The 16,497-nt window shown below is 44.3% G+C and overlaps 2 protein-coding genes across 2 annotated transcripts in view; both read right to left on the bottom strand.

Annotated features, from left to right (window-relative positions):
* The window catches only part of LOC110503477 (tumor necrosis factor receptor superfamily member 19L), a 166,124-nt gene that overhangs the window by 89,143 nt on the left and 60,484 nt on the right, over positions 1-16,497 (bottom strand). The window lies entirely within an intron of this gene.
* The window catches only part of LOC110503196 (rho guanine nucleotide exchange factor 17), a 107,335-nt gene that overhangs the window by 33,258 nt on the left and 57,580 nt on the right, over positions 1-16,497 (bottom strand). The window contains exon 2 of the mRNA XM_036961715.1: positions 3,870-3,947. Coding sequence (XP_036817610.1) covers positions 3,870-3,947 — 78 coding nt within the window. The remainder of the gene's footprint in view (positions 1-3,869; positions 3,948-16,497) is intronic.

The raw sequence follows: 16,497 nt of genomic DNA on the forward strand, positions 1-16,497 counted from the left end.
GATAATATGGTATGGTGATAATATGGTATGGTGGTAATATGGTATGGTGATAATATGGTATGGTGATAATATGGTATGGTGAGGTCTCTCAGTATGGTGATAATATGGCATGGTGGTAATATGGTATGGTGGTAATATGGTATGGTGGTAATATGGTATGGTCTCTCAGTATGGTGATAATATGGTATGGTGGTAATATGGTATGGTGGTAATATGGTATGGTGATAATATGGTATGGTGGTAATATGGTATGGTGGTAATATGGTAGAGTGATAATATGGTATGGTGATAATATGGTATGGTGATAATATGGTATGGTAAGGTCTCTCAGGATGGTGATAAAATGGCATGGTGGTAATATGGTATGGTGGTAATATGGTATGGTGGTAATATGGTATGGTGATAATATGGTATGGTGATAATATGGTATGGTGAGGTCCCTCAGTATGGTGATAATATGGTATGGTGGTAATATGGTATGGTGGTAATATGGTATGGTGATAATATGGTATGGTGATAATATGGTATGGTGAGGTCTCTCAGTATGGTGATAATATGGTATGGTGATAATGGTATAGTGAGGTCTCTCAGTATGGTGATAATATGGTATGGTGATAATGGTATAGTGAGGTCTCTCAGTATGGTGATAATATGGTATGGTGATAATGGTATAGTGAGGTCTCTCAGTATGGTGATAATATGGTATGGTGATAATGGTATAGTGAGGTCTCTCAGTATGGTGATAATATGGTATGGTGATAATGGTATAGTGAGGTCTCTCAGTATGGTGATAATATGGTATGGTGATAATGGTATAGTGAGGTCTCTCAGTATGGTGATAATATGGTATGGTGATAATGGTATAGTGAGGTCTCTCAGTATGGTGATAATATGGTATGATCATATTACTCCAGTGCTAGCCTCCCTACTACACTGGCTTCCTGTTAAGGCAAGGGCTGATGTCAAGGTTTTACTGCTAACCTACAGAGCATTACATGGGCTTGCTCCTACCTATCTCTCTGATTTGGTCCTGCCGTACATACCTACACGTACGCTACGGTCACAAGACGCAGGCCTCCTAATTGTACCTAGAATTTCTAAGCAAACTGCTGGAGGCAGAGCTTTTTCCTATAGAGCTCCATTTTTATGGAATGGTCTGCCTACCCATGTGAGAGACGCAGACTCGGTCTCAACCTTTAAGTCTTTACTGAAGACTCATCTCTTCAGTGGGTCAATTGATTGAGTGTAGTCTGGCCCAGGAGTGGGAAGGTGAACGGAAAGGCTCTGGAGCAACAAACCACCCTTGCTGTCTCTGCCTGGCCAGTTCCACTCTCTCCACTGGGATTCTCTGCCTCTAACCCTATTACAGGGGCTGAGTCACTGGCTTACTAGGGCTCTTTCATACCGTCCCTAGTAGGGGTGCGTCACTTGAGTGGGTTGAGTCACTGACGTGATCTGCCTGTCTGGGTTGGCCCCCCGGGTTGTGCCGTGGCGGAGATCTTTGTGGGCTATACTCGGCCTCGTCTCAGGATGGTAAGTTGGTGGTTGAAGATATCCCTCTAGTGGTGTGGGGGCTGTGCTTTGGCAAAAGTGGGTGGGGTTATATCCGTCCTTTTTGGCCCTGTCCGGGAGTATCATCGGATGGGACCACAGTGTCTCCTGACCCCTCCTGTCTCAGCCTCCAGTATTTATGCTGCAGTAGTTTATGTGTCGGGGGCTAGGGTCAGTTTGTTAGATCTGGAGTACTTCTCCTGTCTTATCCGGTGTCCTGTGTGAATTTAAGTATGCTCTCTCTAATTCTCTATTTCTCTCTTTCTTTCTCTCTCTCGGAGGACCTGAGCCCTAGGACCATGCCTCATGACTACCTGGCATGATGACTCCTTGCTGTCCCCAGTCCACCTGGCCGTGCTGCTGCTCCAGTTTCAACTGTTCTGCCTGTGGCTATGGAACCCTGACCTGTTCACCGGACGTGCTACCTGTCCCAGACCTGCTGTTTTCAACTCTAGAGACAGCAGGAGTGGTAGAGATACTCTTAATGATCGGCTATGAAAAGCCAACTGACATTTAGGTTAACCTAGTTAACGGAACCATGTGGTTCTAACAGCCAATCAGATCTCTTTTATTACATACTCCATTTTGGAGCTTCTGTGGAGTGGCAGTTTCACTGCATTAACTGTTCTAACCGCTTCCCCGTGTTGCTATAGGAACGCTTCCCCGTGTTGCTATAGGAACACTTCCACGGCCAACTCTGTAGTGATCAGTGACAGTGTGTTAGAAAACACAGAGACCAGCCCTTCTCCCTCGGTCCTCATTCTCTCCTTCCCCTCACTCATTTATATTACTAGGGAGAGCATCCTGGATCTGTTTCCCTCCTTGTTGTGCACACCCATGCATACGCACGCACGCGTACACACGGTACAGGCAAAATCCTCCCACATGCCCACATAATATATTATGTAACAGTACCGTGTTAATAAAGGCTGTAATGATGAGACATGTAGGACTGAACAATAAAGAAGCATTTCTCTATCAGCTTCTACTGTCTGAATGAAAGGTTGAACATCTCTTCCATAAAGAACTGTATCGTCAAAGACCAGAGAGGTTGAACATCTCTTCCATAAAGAACTGTATCGTCAAAGACCAGAGAGGTTGAACATCTCTTCCATAAAGAACTGTATCGTCAAAGACCAGAGAGGTTGAACATCTCTTCCATAAAGAACTGTATCGTCAAAGACCAGAGAGGTTGAACATCTCTTCCATAAAGAACTGTATCGTCAAAGACCAGAGAGGTTGAACATCTCTTCCATAAAGAACTGTATCGTCAAAGACCAGAGAGGTTGAACATCTCTTCCATAAAGAACTGTATCGTCAAAGACCAGAGAGGTTGAACATCTCTTCCATAAAGAACTGTATCGTCAAAGACCAGAGAGGTTGAACATCTCTTCCATAACGAACTGTATCGTCAAAGACCAGAGAGGTTGAACATCTCTTCCATAACGAACTGTATCGTCAAAGACCAGAGAGGTTGAACATCTCTTCCATAAAGAACTGTATCGTCAAAGACCAGAGAGGTTGAACATCTCTTCCATAAAGAACTGTATCGTCAAAGACCAGAGAGGTTGAACATCTCTTCCATAAAGAACTGTATCGTCAAAGACCAGAGAGGTTGAACATCTCTTCCATAAAGAACTGTATCGTCAAAGACCAGAGAGGTTGAACATCTCTTCCATAAAGAACTGTATCGTCAAAGACCAGAGAGGTTGAACATCTCTTCCATAAAGAACTGTATCGTCAAAGACCAGAGAGGTTGAACATCTCTTCCATAACGAACTGTATCGTCAAAGACCAGAGAGGTTGAACATCTCCTCCATAAAGAACTGTATCGTCAAAGACCAGAGAGGTTGAACATCTCTTCCATAAAGAACTGTATCGTCAAAGACCAGAGAGGTTGAACATCTCTTCCATAAAGAACTGTATCGTCAAAGACCAGAGAGGTTGAACATCTCTTCCATAAAGAACTGTATCGTCAAAGACCAGAGAGGTTGAACATCTCTTCCATAAAGAACTGTATCGTCAAAGACCAGAGAGGTTGAACATCTCTTCCATAACGAACTGTATCGTCAAAGACCAGAGTAGGATTGAGGAGTGAAGGTGGGTGGGTGGGGTCTGGGTGTGGTTGAGGGTGGGTTGGTGGGGTCTGGGTGGGGAGGCTGCCTGTCTGAATGAGGCAGGTGAGATATGTGGCTAAGAGGTGAGGATTCATTTAACATTAAGACATTGCAACTCCAACCATCTGTTAGCACGTGTGTGTGTGTGTGTGTGTGTGTGTGTGTGTGTGTGTGTGTGTGTGTGTGTGTGTGTGGTATTACCTGTATGAGTGTCCGGAGTGACTCCACATAAGACTGCTCAGTGTCCAGGAGGGTCATCACGACATGTCTTCTCATATCCTGCAGGGGGAGACAACACTATGAAAGCTACTGCATAACACACACAATTAGGCTCGACTGCCATAAAAAATAAGTGTTTTCTGTTTACATGGTTTGGTTGGACTAATAGAGACCTAGGGGAGATGGTGCAGAGAAGTTAGCCTATCAATGAAAGAATCACTGAATGAAATGCATTAAGTCTAGTCGACAAAGAGAGCGAGAGAGAGATTTGCTTTGGCAGAGTAGAGACTCTACTTCACTTGCTTTGGCAATGTTAACATCTGTTTACCATGCCAATAAAGCACCTTGAATTCAATTGAATTGAGACAGAGAGAGGGAGGTCATTATCTCACTTCGCTTCAGCAACAGTGGCTTTGTCATTCATGCTACTAAAGCTTATCTGAATCTGAGCGAGAGAGAGAGCGAGAGGAGCAAGACGGGGTGAGTCAGGGCAATCCAGCCAGCCCCCAGGTGGCTAACGAGACAAACTATCTGTCTGTCTCTCTCACACACACACACTGTCCCCATGCCAACCAGCAGCATCCTCCATCTTAGTCTCCCCGCGGCAACAATTACCAGAGTTTCTGCTGGCTCTCTAGAGCTCCTTTGTGTTCCGTTCTGACGGTAATGCTAGTCACTAATCACTAGAGCTTCCTCTTAGGCAGGCAGGGAACATCTCTGGCCCTAGAACCCACAGGAGAGAACCGTCTGACCCGCAGACCCCTGTTCTGTCACAGGGTTCCCTAACACACAGAAAGACACAGGATCAGAACCGAGCTATAGGGTCCAGACTGCCTCCACTGATTCTGTTGTTATAGGAGAAGACATTATATACTTCTTCAGAACAAAACACGACTAAGTCAATGATCCCAGAACACACTAGAACAGACATGACTCAACAACTATTTGTTCTACTCAAATCTCCACCTCCACCCAGCCAGACAGATCTGGTTCCTCTGAAGGGGTTTTCCGATAGGGGGTTTTCCTGGTCAACTGGCCTCTGTTTTCTCTTTATGGGTTCAGGCCTAGGTTGTGTTGTAATTTGTCAGACCCCAGGAAGACTAGGTGTCACCATTGGTTAAATGGGGATCCTAATAAAATCTATAAATGTATTATTAGCCAATGCAACAGACAACCCAGACTCCCTCAACACTAGTAAACATTATCCTAAATACCAGACACCTGGAGGCTGACACACAACTTCCTCTTCAAGAGAACATATTTTCCTGCTTTGTGCCCCCTGCCTCCCCACTGTGACTTAATTATAACCACACATTAACATCCCAAAAATAACATCCCACATTTAGACCTGGGTACATTTAGACCTCCCATAAGGCTCAGCAGGGGAACATCCATGTGTCCCTAGTCTGAGGAGGGTGACAGTGCCCTGTCACTGCAAAGTAGCAAGTGATTTACTGTGTGTGTGTGAGAGAGAGAGAGAGAGAGAGAGAGAGAGAGAGAGAGAGAGAGAGAGAGAGAGAGAGAGAGAGAGACAGAGAGAGAGAGAGAGAGAGAGACAGAGAGAGAGAGAGAGATGGCTTTGCTAGATATTGTTGCATTTCACTGCACCTGTGATAACGTCTGCAAAACTGTTTATGTAACCAACAAACTTTGATTTGATTTGAGAGAGGGGAGAGAGCGAGAAAGAGAAGGAGAGAGTAAGCGAGCGAGAAAGAGAAGGAGAGAGAGCGAGAGACACTAGACAGACCCCTGAGATGAGCTCAGCAAGACTTCCGTTTGCAGAAGAAAAAAGTAAACACACTCTGTAGAGAAACAAAACACACTTGGCATGACTGTTCAGTTCATTACCCTGGGATATCATGACACGCAGGCTTTCATGTCGACATTGATATAGGTCTAAATGAAATCAGTTTTGTCATATTCATCTGGATTGTGAGGGTCTACCTCAGACAGAGTCACCTTTGACCCTGTCTCTTCTAGGCAAAGAGATAAGGAACGTTACAGGAGGGTGTGGGAACTCCCTGCAGTCTAAAACCTTAGTGAGACTATACGTGTGAAGAGGTTGTGTGTGTGTGTGTGGTAAAACAAGACAGGTCTTCCTGAAACAATGAACAATCTTCTTTCAGGTTCCAGCTGCTTGATTGGATTACACACACACACACGCACGCACGCACACACACGCACACACGGTGGAAAGTGGGGGAATAATGACCAGATTGTTGGTTTCATTTTGGTAACGGGATTGCAGAGTTTAAAAGGTAGAATCCTTAGTTGCTACATCCATGTTGTGACTTATAAATTAATGATATATACACACACATCGCCTCTTGAAAAAACTATACTGAACAAAAATATAAACACAACATGTAAAGTGTTGGTCCTTTGTTTCATGAGATGTTATTGTTTCAATGAAGGACTTTAAAAGCCACAGCAGATAAAGGCAAGATGGAGAGTAGAAGGTGGATGTGATCATTATTCATTGACCTCTCTATGTTACCAGGTGAGAATCAGTTCATCTGGCGACATGGATTAGATTAAAAAACATGTGCTCTCACACACACACACACCATTATAATATAATAACAACCCAATATGGCTGCTAGCCTTCAGTTCAAAGGCAGGGATTTAGCCTGTGAGACTAGGACTGTTTTGATTGGCTAAGAGGCCTAAGCCCTGCTTCTTCTGATGGCTTTGATTGGCTCAGAAGCTTTAGTTTGCCTGTTATTATGATTCTCAGAGGGGATAGCGGATTGTGTGTGTGTGTGTGTGTCATGTCAGATCAGGCCTCGACTGAACTTCCACCGCTTAACTCACAGCTCAGAACGTTTACCAAATGTTACCATTACCACACACACGTAAACTAAGTCCAGTCACGACAGATCTGTCCCACAGCAGCCCACGCCTGTCAATCAACCTGAGCCACCTCCCATCTCAGTGTTAACCAATTAGATCTACTCTCCTAATGCTTCACAAACTAGAGAACAGGTGTCTCATCTGGAATGTTCCCGGCTGGTTGCCTAGCACCTGATAGAGAGGGAGAGAAATAGGGAAAAGGTGTAGAGAGCAGAAATGAGACCGACTGAAAAAATAAATTTGAGAAGGAGAAATGACACAGAAAAAGAGAGAAATCCTCTCCTCTCATCACTTCTCTCCCTGGCGACAGTAGTCCCTAACAACCACTCTCTCTAGCAACAGCAGCATTACTCAACACCCCCCCCTTCTACTTCCCACGCCAAGTGAAACCACATCCATCCCCTCTCCGGTCTCCATCCATCCCCCTCTCTCTCTATCCATCTCGCTCTCCAGTTTCCATCCATCCAAATCTCCTTCCCCATCCATCCCCTCTCCAGTCCCCATCCATTCATCCCCTCTCCAGTCTCCATCCGTCTCTCTCCATCCATTAATCCGTCTCTCTCCATCCATCCATCCCCTCTCCAGTCTCCATCCATCCATCCCCTCTCCAGTCTCCATCCATTCATCCCCTCTCCAGTCTCCATCCGTCTCTCTCCATCCATTCATCCGTCTCTCTCCATCCATTCATCCCCTCTCCAGTCTCCATCCATCCATCCCCTCCACAGTCTTCATCCATCTCTCTCTCTCTATCCATCCATCCATCCATTCATCCATCCCCTCTCCAGTCTCCATCAGTCTCTCGCTGTCATCCATCCCCTCTCTCCCCATCTCATCCCTCCCATCCCTCCCCATCTCATCCCTCCCATCCGTCTCTCCATCCCCTCTCAGGTCTCCATCCCTCTCTCAATCCATCCATCCATCGATCCATCTCTCGTTCTCCATCAATCCATCCATGTCTCTCTCTCTCTCTCTCCATCCATCTCTCTCCATCTCTTGATCTATCCATCCAGCTCTCTCCATCCACCATCTCACTCTCTATATCCATGTTTCTCTCCATCCATCTCTCTTTCCATCCATCCCCTCTCTAGTCTCCATCCATCCATCTCTCTCTCCAGTCTCCATCAATCCAACCATCCATCCCTCTCTTTCTAGTCTCCAGTCTCCAACCATCCATCCCTCTCTCTCTAGTCTCCAGTCTCCAACCATCCATCCCTCTCTCTCCATCCATCCATCTCGCACCATTCATCTCCTCTCCGGTCTTCATACTGGTATGGTGACAGCCCTAGGTATGGTAGTTATGGAGATACTGGTATGGTGAAAGCCCTAGGCATGGTAGCCATGGCGATACTGGTATGGTGACAGCCCTAGGTATGGTAGTTATGGCGATACTGGTATGGTGACAGCCCTAGGTATGGTAGTTATGGCGATACTGGTATGGTGAAAGCCCTAGGTATGGTAGCCATGGCGATACTGGTATGGTGACAGCCCTAGGTATGAAAGCTATGGCGATACTGGTATAGTGACAGCCCTAGGTATGGTAGTTATGGCGATACTGGTATGGTGACAGCCCTAGGTATGGTAGTTATGGCGATACTGGTATGGTGACAGCCCTAGGTATGGTAGCTATGGCGATACTGGTATGGTGACAGCCCTAGGTATGGTAGTTATGGCGATACTGGTATGGTGACAGCTCTAGGTATGATAGGTATGGCGATACTGGTATAGTGAAAGCCCTAGGTATGGTTGCTGTGGCGATACTGGTATGGTGACAGCCCTAGGTATGGAAGCTATGGCGATACTGGTATAGTGAAAGCCCTAGGTATGGAAGCTATGGCGATACTGGTATGGTGAAAGCCATAGGTATGGTAGCCATGGCGATACTGGTATGGTGAAAGCCATAGGTATGGTAGCCATGGCGATACTGGTATGGTGACAGCCCTAGGTATGGAAGCTATGGCGATACTGGTATAGTGAAAGCCCTAGGTATGGAAGCTATGGCGATACTGGTATGGTGAAAACCATAGGTATGGTAGTTATGGCGATACTGGTATGGTGACAGCTCTAGGTATGGTAGTTATGGCGATACTGGTATAGTGAAAGCCCTAGGTATGGTTGCTGTGGCGATACTGGTATGGTGACAGCCCTAGGTATGGAAGCTATGGCGATACTGGTATAGTGAAAGCCCTAGGTATGGAAGCTATGGCGATACTGGTATGGTGAAAGCCATAGGTATGGTAGCCATGGCGATACTGGTATGGTGACAGCCCTATGTATGGTAGTTATGGCGATACTGGTATGGTGACAGCAGTGTAGATACAGTATGATGAGCTGTCCTCCTTTCCCTCCCTCTGTATCCTCACTGAACCTCTCCTCTCCTCTCCTCTCCTCTCCCTGGCTCTTCCAGTCAGGTAAATCCTCTGTGTGGATTAACAGTCTGTCTGGACAGATTACAGATTGATAATGGGGGTGGGGGGGGGGCTACTATGATCAATGTCTACAAATGACAGGAAAAACTAAGGCTTACAACAACTACAGGGACATGTACTTCACGTTAGGGCTGGGCGATATGACGATATAGATCATGTGGCGATAGAAAAATGTCTTATCGTTTCATATTATGCTCTATCGTTTATTTGGTTGTTGCGCAAATCACCCACTTTAAGGCAGTATTTTTAGTCAACTGGACGACTCTTTGCGCGTGTGGAAGGAAATCTGCAACATAAATAAACATGGAGGAGAGTGAACGTGACACAGAGCACGGAGACACGGAGCTCGGATATAAGAGGGGGCTACTTCGTTCGCATGGACGTGGTTTGGGTATGAAAAGTCTGAAATGGACCCGAAAACCGTCCTCAGCAAAATATGCCGCAGACCGGTCCTGACAACAGGCTCAAACACCACTAACCTCCTTTACTACCTACACAAGAATCATGTGGAACAGGCCGGTCCCAACAACAGGCTCAAACACCACTAACCTCTTACCACCTACGCAGGAGTCATGTGAAACAGTACGGAGAGAGTCTACGGATGAGACCCCAAAAAAGTACAGTTGAGTGCTCAAAACAAACCCCCCAACTCAGACGATGGAAGGAGATAATAGCTGCCGTTACAATTTACATCTGCAAAGACATGGCCACAATTTACACGGTGGAGAAACTGAGGTTTTGTGAGTTGGTGCCGACACTCAACCCAAGGTACCAAATGCAAATTGATATGTGACACGTATTAATGCCACAATAACATGCAAAACAGGAAAGACACCCAAAATCAATACATAAATACATTTTAGACCAATATTTATTTTGTTTGCAACTATAGTTGAAGTGTTTTCTATTTAACCTTCTCAGATTTGATATTTTGTTACTTGCTTAACTGAACATTTCCACAAAGGTTCAAAATAAAATCAATAATCAAATATGAGTAAATATAAATAAAGTACCTTTTTATTTGTTGAGTATAATTCAAAATGTACCAAGAAACAGGCCTTTACATCTGGTCATTTTATATAAACTATTTAGTCATTGAATTTACAGAAAATGTGCTATATGTATCGTTATATGGAATGACCTATATCGTGATATGTATCGTTATATGGAATGACCTATATCGTGATATGTATCGTTATATGAAATGACCTACATCGTGATATGTATCGTTATATGGAATGACCTATATCGTGATATGTATCGTTATATGGAATGACCTATATCGTGATATGTATCGTTATATGAAATGACCTATATCGTGATATGTATCGTTATATGGAATGACCTATATCGTGATATGTATCGTTATATGGAATGACCTATATCGTGATATGTATCGTTATATGAAATGACCTATATCGTGATATGTATCGTTATATGGAATGACCTATATCGTGATATGTATCGTTATATGGAATGACCTATATCGTGATATGTATCGTTATATGAAATGACCTATATCGTGATATGTATCGTTATATGGAATGACCTATATCGTGATATGTATCGTTATATGGAATGACCTATATCGTGATATGTATCGTTATATGGAATGACCTATATCGTGATATGCATCGTTATATGGAATGACCTATATCGTGATATGTATCGTTATATGAAATGACCTACATCGTGATATGTATCGTTATATGAAATGACCTACATCGTGATATCTATCGTTATATGGAATGACCTATATCGTGATATGTATCGTTATATGGAATGACCTATATCGTGATATGTATCGTTATATGAAATGACCTACATCGTGATATGTATCGTTATATGAAATGACCTACATCGTGATATGTATCGTTATATGGAATGACCTACATCGTGATATGTATCGTTATATGAAATGACCTACATCGTGATATGTATCGTTATATGGAATGACCTATATCGTGATATGTATCGTTATATGAAATGACCTACATCGTGATATGTATCGTTATATGGAATGACCTACATCGTGATATGTATCGTTATATGGAATGACCTATATCGTGATATGTATCGTTATATGGAATGACCTATATCGTGATATGTATCGTTATATGAAATGACCTATATCGTGATATGCATCGTTATATGGAATGACCTATATCGTGATATGTATCGTTATATGAAATGACCTACATCGTGATATGTATCGTTATATGGAATGACCTATATCGTGATATGTATCGTTATATGGAATGACCTACATCGTGATATGTATCGTTATATGGAATGACCTATATCGTGATATGTATCGTTATATGGAATGACCTATATCGTGATATGTATCGTTATATGAAATGACCTATATCGTGATATGCATCGTTATATGGAATGACCTATATCGTGATATGTATCGTTATATGAAATGACCTACATCGTGATATGTATCGTTATATGGAATGACCTATATCGTGATATGTATCGTTATATGGAATGACCTATATCGTGATATGTATCGTTATATGGAATGACCTATATCGGGACATGAGATTTTAGCCATATCGCCCAGCCCTATCACATGTTCACCTGTTCTATGGAAAAAAGGAGAGGGACACACATGTTGCTTGGTTCATGGGGGCATGAGAGAGAAGATACATTTGGTGATGACTATTCAGAGATACATACAGACCACAGACAGACAGCCAGGCAGGCAGACAGCCAGGCAGGCAGAGAGACAGCCAGGCAGGCAGACATGCAGGCAGGAGAGGGTATGCTGGGTTTGGGAGAGGTGGTAAGTAGGTGATGGGACTAATCATATAATTCACTCAGCTCTAATTCCATTACAGAGATATGACCCTGTAGAGAGAGCGAGAGACTGAGTGGGAGAGAGACAGACACAGAGAGAGGAACATTTTTACATTGGGCTAGAAATTCAAAATTAAATGATCTTAACAGAGAAAATGTCCTCTTGTGTATTACCTAAACTCAGCAAAAAAAAAAGAAACATCCTCTCACTGTCAACTGCGTTTATCTTCAGCAAACTTCACGTGTAAATATTTGTATGAACATAACAAGATTCAACAACTGAGACATAAACTGAACAAGTTCCACAGACATGTGACTAACAGAAATTGAATAATGTGTTTCTGAACAAAGGGGGAGGCACCAGCTGCATTAAGTACTGCAGTGCATCTCCTCCTCATGGACTGCACCAGATTTACCACTTCTTGCTGTCAGAGGTTACCCCGCTCTTCCACCAAGGAACCTGCAAGTTCCAGGACAATTTTGGGGGGAATGGCCCTCACCCACTGATCCAACAGGTCCCAGACCTGCTCAATGGGATTGAGATCCGGGCTCTTCGCTGGCCATGGCAGAACACTGACATTACTGTCTTGCAGGAAATCATGCACAGAACGAGCAGTATGGCTGGTGGCATTGTCATGCTGGAGGGTCATGTCAGGATGAGCCTGCAGGAAGGGTACCACATGAGGGAGGAGGACATCTTCTGTCTTCTGTCTGTAACGCACAGTGTTGAGATTGCCTGCAAAGACAAGCTCAGTCCGATGATGCTGTGACACACCGCCCCAGACCATGACGGACCCTCCACCTCCAAATCGATCCCACTCCAGAGTACAAGCCTCAGTGTAACGCTCATTCCTTCTACGATAAATGCGAATCTGACCATCACCCCTGGTGAGACAAAACCGCGTCTCGTCAGTGAAGATAACTTTTTGCCAGTCCTGTCTGGTCCAGCGATGGTGGGTTTGTGCCCATAGGCGACTTTGTTGCGGTGATGTCTGGTGAGGACCTGCCTTACAACAGGCCTACAAGCCCTCAGTCCAGCCTCTCTCAGCCTATTGCAGACAGTAAGTTCCTGGTGTAACTCGGGCAGGTGTTGTTGCCATCCTGTACCTGTCCCACAGGTGTGATGTTCGGATGTACCGATCCTGTGCAGGTGTTGTTACACGTGGTCTGCCACTGCAAGGACGATCAGCTGTCCGTCCTGTCTCCCTGTAGCGCTGTCTTAGGCGTCTCATAGTACAGACATTGCAATGTACTGCCCTGGCCACATCTGCTGTCCTCATGCCTCCTTGCAGCATGCCTAAGGCACGTTCATGCAGATGAGCAGGGACCTTGACCTCTTTAGTGTCCTAAGTTTTCATAACTGTGACCTTAATTGCCTACTGTCTGTAAGCTGTTAGTGTCTTAACGACCATTCCACAGGTGCATATTCTTTAATTGTTTATGGTTCATTGAACAAGCAGCATGGGAAACAGTGTTTCAACCCCTTACAATGAAGATCTGGGAAGTTATTTGGACAGGGTCCTGAAAAAGGGACCTTTCTTTTTTTGCTGAGTTTAAATCCCCACACTAATGAAGATTGATTTCCCCCTCCAGGATGGAGAAGCTATCATTTCCAGGCCCAGGGACATGTACTAGTCTGTGGCGACCTAAATCCCAGAACTGGACAAGAACCTGACACCCTCAACACACAGGGAGACAAACACCTACCTGGAGGTGACAGCATTCCCTCCCCCATACGCCCCCCTAGGCACAACTACGACAACATAACCAACAAAAACAGGTCACAACTCCTGCAACTCTGTCGCACGCTGGGTATTTACATAGACAACGGTAGGCTTCGAGGGGACTCCTATGGTAGGTACACCTATAACTCATCTCTTGGCAGTAGTACTGTAGACTACTTTATCACTGACCCCAGCCCAGACTCTCTCAGAGCGTTCACAGTCAGCCCACTAACACCCCTATCAGACCACAGCAAAATCACAGTCTACTTAAACAGAGCAATACTCAGTCATGAGGCATCAAAGCCAAAGGAACTGAATAACATTAAGAAATGCTATAGATGGAAGGAATGTAGTGTGGAAATCTACCAAAAAAAGAATTAGGCAACAACAAATTCAATCCCTTCTAGACAATTTCCTGGACAAAACGTTCCACTGTAATAGTGAAGATGTAAACTTGGCAGTAGAAAGTCTAAATAGTATATTTGACCTCTCAACTTCCCTATCAAATCTAAACATCTCAAACAGAAACCCAAAGAAAATTAACAACAATGACAAATGGTTTGATGAAGAATGCAAAAACCTAAGACAGAAATTGAGAAACCTGTCCAACCAAAAACATAGAGACCCAGAAAACCCGAGTCTACACCTTCTCTATGGTGAATCACTAAAACAATACAGAAATACACTATGGAAAAAGAAGGAACAGCATGTCAGAAATCAGCTCCTTGTAACTGAAGAATCCATAGAATCTAACCACTTCTGTAAAACAATTAAACACAAAGAGTTATCTAAAATAGAGATGTGTGGGTAAACCACTTCTCCAATCTCTTTAACAAAGAACAAACAGCAAAAACATTTACATGATCAAATACAAATCTTAGAATCAACTATTAAAGACGACCAGAACCCACTGGATTCTCCAATTACATTGAATTAACTCCAGGACAAAATAAAAACCCTCCAACCCAAAAAGATGTTGATGGTATCTTCAATGAAATGCTAAAATATACAGACAACAAATTCCAATTGGCTATACTAAAACTCTAACATCCTCTTCCGCTCTGGGGTCTTCCACAATATTTGGAACCAAGGACTGATCACCCCAATCCACAAAAGTGGAGACAAATTTGACCCCAATAACTACCGGGGGATATGTGTCAAAAGCAACCTTGGGAAAATCCTCTGCATTATCATTAACAGCAGACTCGTACATTGAAAAACAATGTATTGAGCAAATATCACATTGCCTTTTTACCAAATTACCGTACGACAGACCACGTATTCACCCTGCACACCCTAATTGACAAACCAAAACGAAGGCAAAGTCTCTGAGTTCCTGAGTGGCACAGGGGTCTAAGGCACTGCATCTCAGTGCAAGAGGTGTCACTACAGTCCCTGGTTCAAATCCAGGCTGTATCCCATTTGTGTTTATTTATTTTCCCTTTTGTACTTTCACTTTTTGCACATAATATGACATTTGTACTGTCTTCACTCTTTTGAAACTTTTGTGAGTTTAATGGTTTCTGTTTATTGCACTTTTGTTTGTTATCTAGTTCACTTGCTTTGGCAACGTTAACATATGGTTCCCATGCCAATAAAGCCCCTTTAAATTGAATTCAATTTTGAGAGAGAGAGAGAGGAGAGAGAGAGAGAAGTGGGGAAGAGAGGCAAAAATACATGAAAATAGCATCATTTCCTAGACCTAATGATAATTTGATGGAAGCTGTGATCATGCCCGAGATTTCACCAGTCTCTCTCCCTCTTCTCAGTCCCTCTCCAACCCTGCCCTCGTTTCCCCACTCCCCCTCGCTGTCACATCATTTATTCATCACATACGAGTTCACATCTACACATTAGAGAGAAAGAGAGGAGAGAAAGAGAGAAAGAAAACAAAGAGGGTAAGAGAAAAGGAAGGGGAGGTAGAGAGCGAGAGAGAAGGGCTGGGGGGGATGAGCAGCTTGTTTTGCAGGTATATTGTTATTCTAGTCTCTGCCAATGGCTGAGTGTGACTCTGTGAAAGAATGTGCATGAGCGAGGTGAGTAGAGAGGGATGGAACAGGAAGGGAATACCCTTCAGACACACACACTGATCTACCTCGCCGGGATTCTGAGGACTCACGGCTCCAAGACCATTGCCGTTTGCCACATTTCCATTGGCACTCCCAGTTCCATTTCTGTTCGTGTTCCCAGTCCCATTGGCACTCCCAGTTCCATTCCTGTTCGTGTTCCCAGTTCCAGTTCCATTGGCACTCCCACTTCCATTCCTGTTAGTGTTCCCATGGCGATCAGCTGCATCTCTGTCCACCAGTTCCTCTCCTCCTCCCTCCTCGCTCTCTTGTCTTCCTTCTTCGTTGGTGTTCTCTCCATTCTCTTGCATCTCGTCCAGCGCTATAGAGAACTGGGCGAGGGTGCGAACCATGTGCAGCATACGGAATAGCCTGTGTGTATCGACACACGATCACACACACCCCCTGCAGACCCAGAAACGGATGACTTGTGTGCCTATACACACACCCACGATACGCCCCCTCAACACAACAGCTCACCCAAAAAATTGCCCCCTCCCTCTCCCTCCCCTACTCCCCTTGGCCCAAATGCTCACTGGTCATTCCGGAAGAGTGTGAAAATCGCCGCCCCTCCTCCCCCGTTTCAATTCCAAAAATAAACCCCCTCTCTCCAGGTTGTGTTCCCCTCCTATCCAAAAGACCACATGTCCTTTAAATCCTTTAAGTCCAGTGGTCAGTCTGTGCTTTAGGAATGATCCCCATCTACAGGAATGATCCCCATCTACACCCACGG

The sequence above is a fragment of the Oncorhynchus mykiss genome, chromosome 24 (assembly GCF_013265735.2).
Source record: "Oncorhynchus mykiss isolate Arlee chromosome 24, USDA_OmykA_1.1, whole genome shotgun sequence".
Classification (NCBI taxonomy): domain Eukaryota; kingdom Metazoa; phylum Chordata; class Actinopteri; order Salmoniformes; family Salmonidae; genus Oncorhynchus; species Oncorhynchus mykiss.